This window comes from Trypanosoma cruzi, genomic scaffold, assembly GCF_000209065.1.
Source record: "Trypanosoma cruzi strain CL Brener 1047053516251 genomic scaffold, whole genome shotgun sequence".
In the NCBI taxonomy this organism is placed as follows: domain Eukaryota; phylum Euglenozoa; class Kinetoplastea; order Trypanosomatida; family Trypanosomatidae; genus Trypanosoma; species Trypanosoma cruzi.
Genome location: NW_001849254.1, coordinates 42042 through 48041, shown reverse-complemented (window position 1 = coordinate 48041; position 6000 = coordinate 42042). Strand labels below are relative to the sequence as shown.

Genomic DNA, 6000 nt, shown 5'->3' with positions numbered 1-6000 from the left:
GGCATGTCTCTCTGCCCCGTCTCTTGTGGCTTTGAGTGGCTGGGCACACCCCTCTTCCCTCCTTTTTTCTCTTCTCTCTTAGGATGGCGTGTGACGTCGGGTGTGGCCGGCACGGCGCCGGCTCGTCCCCATTGTTTTGACGCGTGTGTGCCCCGACGAGGGGACGTCTGATTGTTGATGGCTGTTGCGGTGTGTGTTGCCGGCGCTGGGCGGGCCGCTCGCACACCAACGCAGGGGCGGCGCCGAGTTTATATGATCCCGCGTGGCGGCAGGGACCATCTAACGCTGCGATGTCCGGCATTTCTTTCCCGTGCTGCCTCCATGCACACACCGTCAGCGAGGCGCCGGCCACGCCGCGCAACACAACACGACGTGCGTACGACACACAAAAAAAGACAAAAGAATGACAAAGGAGACATACCGAACGCCTAGACCTTCCTCATTAAATCTGGGCTGGGACGAAGGTGGGTGTGAGGCATGCGATAGAAGATACAGAGAGAAAAGTAGGATCATGGCACGCGTAACAATGAATGCTTCTGACGGCCTTAAGGTGACATGAATAAAGTTTTTGACTTAAGTGAATTTTTGGCGTCATGGGTGTGATGCGGCTTTGTGGGAGCTCTACTGAAATAAAAAGTATATATTTGTCGTGTTAAGCCATAAATCAAGCCTGGCGATTATCATGACAGCTCCGGTGCATAACCTACTTTTTCATTTGTTAACAAAAGTTTCAGAAAAAAACGAAAATACTGACGGGGCAAAAAAGATATGGCAGAAGGAAAATAACTGAGGGTACATTGTTATTTGCGGCTCAAGGAAATTTATCCTGTGGTCATGACCGCAGGATGGGTTGGGGTGAGTGTAACGCAGGTATTGACTTGAGGTTCTGCCTTGATTGATGTTCACATTTGGTGTAGGCATTTGAGGAATTTCTTTGGACGAAGGTCCTTAAATATGGTTAAAATTGCTCAGCATCTCTGGACGTAATGGGAGATTGGAACAAAGGATGGTGATGTGTGTTTTTCTTTTTTTTTTGTTTTGTTTTGTTTTGTTTTTGGGGGAAAAGTGTTATTATTTTATTTTTATTTTTGTTTTTTGTCGGGAGTTGGATGCGTTTTACTCTTTTTTTTTCCTTACCCATGTGCATATACTGTGGCTGAGAACGTGGGGCGAGGGGATCCTTTTGGATTCTATTGTGTTTCTTTCTTTTTTTACTTTGCTAGTTGTTTTGATTAAGTTTTCTGCCTATTCTGTATTCTGCAGAAGTCTTTTGATGTCGGACGTGAAGTCGAAGGAGGCGGGTGCAAATCCTGCTGCTTCCAAGAGCGGTGCTGGCGAAGATGTTGCGGAGACGAAATTGGCTGTTCCTCGCAGCTTGGACACGGGATCAAAGAAGCACCCGCTGAACTCCTCGTGGACGTTGTGGTACGACTCTCTTTCCACATACGACAGTGAGCGGTGGGAGTTGTCTCTTGTGGAGGTGATCACGGTCCGTACAGTGGAGGAGTTCTTTACGATGTTGCATTATTGCAAGCCACCCCATGTACTTCGTGTTTCGGCCCAATATCACTTTTTCCGCGAGGGTGTGAAACCGATGTGGGAGGATCCGAGCAACAAAGCCGGTGGAAAACTGTGGATAAGCCTGGATGATAAGCCTGTTGGCGATGTCGGAGGAAGGAAATGGGAAAATGCCAACACGAGTGGTGCCGCAGGTGGGGAGAAAGACAATGCAAGCGCCGCCACGAACAACAGCAATAGCAATCAAAATGCCAAAGCCAAGAAGGAAGAACAAGAGACAGAGAAGAAACCGGAGTTGGACACCATGTGGGAAAATTTGCTCATGGCTATGGTGGGAGAGTACCTTGACCCGGAGCCGGACGGCGATCACATCATGGGGTTGGTCTTGTCAAGGCGCAAGTATCATAACCGCATCGCCCTTTGGCTGCGTGACGCCTCCGCCAGCGAGGCTGTTGCTAGGATTGAGAAGAAACTCGTGAAAGAGGCTGGCCTGCCGCCGGCAATGAAGTTTATCTTCACCCCCCACAGCACCGGGAAGTAGTAAGGGTAATTAAGGGGGGAGGAACAAACAAAAAAGAGATTATTGAATGAAAAAAGGTTGGCTGTAAGGGATGGCAAGAGAGAGGAGTGGGGCGGTCTCGAGCACCTCAACAAAATGAGGAGGCGGGAGGCGATGAGAAAAGGAAAAGGATGAACAGACGGCAATGGAATAAAAAAAAGGCTAGAAAGTAAGAAGGGCAGTCGCACGCATAGACACACACACACACACACACAGAGAAATGTATTTTTATCAAGGAGACGACGAGGAACAGGGCCCAACGGAAAGAAAAATTGAAAGAAGTGTAAAGTGAGGAATGGTGCCAGGTTAAATTTCACACAGTACTGATTACAGATACAAAAAAAAAAAAAAAAAAAAATGCGTGATATAGGCTGTTTTGGTGATTTTTTTTTTTTTGGCGCCTTTTCCTCTGTGTTGTCTCGTGTGTGTGTGTGTGGACGGGGCGAGAACTTTGATGGAGTGAGGCAATACGCCTCCACATTCATTGCGGTGACAAACAAACAAAAATGCACAAAACGACCCAGAAGAAAAAAAGTGGGGAAAATGAGGAGATCCCTTTTTGTTGTTGTTGTTGTTTGCAACTCTCCCCCTCTTCGGTCCGGATCTTCGCTGCGGGGTTATTTCTTTACGACATGATTTTTTTTTTTTTTTTTTTTTTTTGGTTTTTGTTTTGTTTTATCTCTTCTAGTTTTCCGTTGCTGGTTTTTGTTGTTGTTCTTATATAAATGCATATGTATGTATGTATGTATAGGACTGTCTGGCTCTCTCTATCTCTGTGTGTCTGTGTGTTTGTGTATGTGTCCATCTTCACTTACATCCTTTCTTCCCTTGAAGATTTCTTTCTTTTTGGCCGCCTCATCTTCCTTTTTTTTTTTTTTTGCTCCAACTTCGCGAAACCTAAAAAAAAGCAAAAAAAAGAAAAAAGAAAAGGAAGAGAAAAGAAAAGAGAGAGAAGACGAGGTGTGACCTTACTGCACCCACTCCTTTTGTGTTTGAATGTGTGTGTTTTATGTTGATTTGTTCTCCTTGCGTTTCCCATCAACGCAGAGCTTTCTTTTTATTGCCATGGGAAAGCAAGGTGAGGATAACATCATCAAAGTATAATTCTTTTTTTTTTTTTTTTTTTCCTATAAATTTTGATGCCTCTCCCCGGGAGTTTGTCATGAATCCTTCTATTCAATCCGGTGTATATGCGCGTGCATACACGCATACAATATCAATCATATCGTGATTTGACGTCTATGCGCTTCTTTTTCATCTTTTTATGTAATTTTTTTTTTTATGAAACACTTACATGCTTCCATACAGGGGGAGGGGTGCATAAGAAGCAATCCATCTAAGCGGTGCATTACACACAATCGCCCAATCAGGTAAACGGAAGGGCATATTTTAAAGAATTACATTTTTTGTTGGTTGTTCTGTTACATTGACCCAAGAAAGAGGGAAACCAGGGGGGAAATAGGCGATTATGCCGAACAGCACGAATATTTCTGATCCCCCCCCCGGCTCCACGAGCCTGTGGGGGCCCTCGGCGGGGGACAGACCGCAGGTGAGTGAAGGCGGCACTTCGAGTCTATTTCTCGGTTTGACAGTGGGAGGACATGAAAAGCGTGCAAGTGTATCCTCTGCAGATTGGATATCCGATGAACTGTTAGACCTGGCAAGGAACCTTAAGACGATTGTCCCCAAGGGAACATGGGAAAGTCTTGGTAGTGAAAATGAAATTGCTGAGGAAAATGGCTACAACGTGAAGAAGCGGCCACAGGTGCGTGTTTCGTTTGAGGTGCGTCGTGATGTTCTTCTACTTCAACGAATGGTTCACACGAGTTATCTGACGAAGGAAGCCAGTGAGGATAGTCGTGATCAGCGCGGGACAACGAGCACCATGTATGAAGTGTCGAGGAATGAAGTGGAAACCGGAGTGCAGGCGGTTTTGCCGGTTGTGGACGAGGCGTCACAGACGTCATTTTCTCGAAAGGTTGATTCCGCTATTCAGGTACAGCCCACCCTTGTTGATGCGTGTATTCATAACATAACGGTCCCCAAGACCGAAGATCCCAAGATGACGGCCTTCCTTAACAAAGTGCTTCCCCGTATGTTACATTGTTTGCTGCAAAACCACGAGGTGCCCATTTACCAGGATGACTTTAGTCTTTTTACGGAAGATGATGCGATTGTGGGCTCCCGTGATGACACGGTCCTAATTGAAAAGGGCAACTATACGCACACTACAATGAAGGATCTTCGAGTTTCTTCAATCAGCTGGCGAAGTTTTCGTCCCAAGGATGACCTTGTTTGTATGGCCTCTATTTCAAGACACAATTTGGAAGAACGCATTGAGGCAGAAAAAAGATGTGAAACTGTCATCAACCTCCTTTGGGATTTTGCAGACCCCATGCATCCACGGGCTTTCTTAGAGGCGCCGGTGGAAATCCAGGTCCTTCAGTTTAATCCTCTAAGGCCAAACTACATAGTAGGTGGTGCAATGAATGGGCAAATATTTCTTTGGGACCTTAACCGGATGGATACAGCCACGGCCACCAACAAAAAGTTGTTGGTGGATCATGCGGACGATCAAAATAAGTTATTGAAAACCGTGCCCGGGGCAAAAGAAATCCCTCCCATGGCGTTGAGTGTGAAGGGAGTTAGTATGGAGCGGGATGGTGATGTACTCGTGCCTCGCCTTCAACCGGTGCAAATTTCTCGAGTCGAGCTTTCGCATAGACGTCCTGTGCATGCTATTCAATGGATGCTTAACGGCCTGGAGTGTGGGTTTGATGGGAAACAAACTGTGACACACGAGGGACGACAGTTTGTTTCGCTAAGCGATGACGGGTACATGTGTGTTTGGGACATTCGTCCTGATTACCTTCCCCCTGATAAGCTTCGCAAGATAAAACACCAGAGTCGCGTGGGCGGCGAAGAGGTTCCGTGGGTCCCATTGCTGCGATATCAGTTGTCACGGCCTGGTGGAGGTATTGATTTGATGGGCTTCCGTTTTTATGTGGATGGCCTTGACTTTCGTGAAACCCCTTCGTACGTTACTGTCTGTGGCACCACACTTGGGGAGATTGCAATGTGCAATACGCTCATACCGGATGAGCGGCGGGAATTTTCAACCCAGGCGGACGAAACCCGTTTCGTAAGACTCCTGAACAAGGGGCATTCAGGACCAGTCTACAGTATACAACGGCATCCGACCATAAGTGATGTTTATTTGTCGTGTGGTGACCTTCACTTTAAACTTTGGCGCCTGGGTTTGAGTCATCCAATCTTTATTTCATCGCAACATGATGCGCCTGTCACCTGCGCTTGTTGGACTCCTTTACGATCCAGTATTGTTTTTGTGGGCACAATGGATGGGAAGATTCTGGTATGGGATCTGTTAGATAGAAACAGAGAGCCGCTGCTTGTTCAGCAGCTTGTGCAGGATGCAATTACCGTCATCAACTTTAAGCCCGTTCCCCCCACACTTCCCCCACACTATGTACAGTATGTCGCCATTGGCACAAGTGTTGGGTCATTTCACTGGTATGCACTGCCGAAGGTTTTGTCACGGGGACCGAGTGGTGAGAAAAGGCACTTCCGTGCGATGTTAGAGCGCGAGGTGCGCCGTGTGCACTATTATGAGTGGCGTTGGTCGGAACGAGTGCGAGAACGGGACCGTTATGGTGCTGGTGCTCCGAAGATGTTGGAAACCCCAGCTCCTGCTGTGAATCCCACGGAGGAAAAGGCCGCGTGGTCCAATGAAAGCTTCGATGAGAACTTTTACGCCTATGACCACCACCGCGACAAGGAATTTCTGGACAAGGTGGCGCAGCCGCTGCCGGAGGCAGAGGAGATGGATATGGACAGCATGGTAGAAGAGGAGGAGGAGGTTGGCAGGGCTAACGCCAAGTAGTAGCAAAAACAAAAGAGGCAGG

General features: G+C 47.2%; 2 protein-coding genes across 2 annotated transcripts, besides 8 other annotated features; both read left to right on the top strand.

Moving 5' to 3' along the window:
- Positions 1–6000: part of a sequence feature (heterozygous, Esmeraldo-like haplotype) that runs on past the window's edge.
- Positions 1027–1055: a microsatellite.
- Positions 1069–1090: a sequence feature (AT_rich).
- On the top strand, positions 1274–2059 carry Tc00.1047053506127.170 (eukaryotic translation initiation factor eIF-4E, putative; the record flags this gene model as incomplete). The annotated part of the gene is made up of 1 exon (XM_811107.1): positions 1274–2059. The coding sequence occupies one exon, from the start codon at positions 1274–1276 to the stop codon at positions 2057–2059; it is 786 nt and encodes a 261-aa protein (XP_816200.1).
- Positions 2263–2292: a microsatellite.
- Positions 2415–2435: a microsatellite.
- Positions 2714–2754: a microsatellite.
- Positions 2796–2878: a microsatellite.
- Positions 2977–3024: a sequence feature (T-rich).
- On the top strand, positions 3546–5978 carry Tc00.1047053506127.160 (hypothetical protein, conserved; the record flags this gene model as incomplete). The annotated part of the gene is made up of 1 exon (XM_811106.1): positions 3546–5978. One exon carries the CDS (start codon positions 3546–3548, stop codon positions 5976–5978), a length of 2433 nt encoding a protein of 810 aa, XP_816199.1.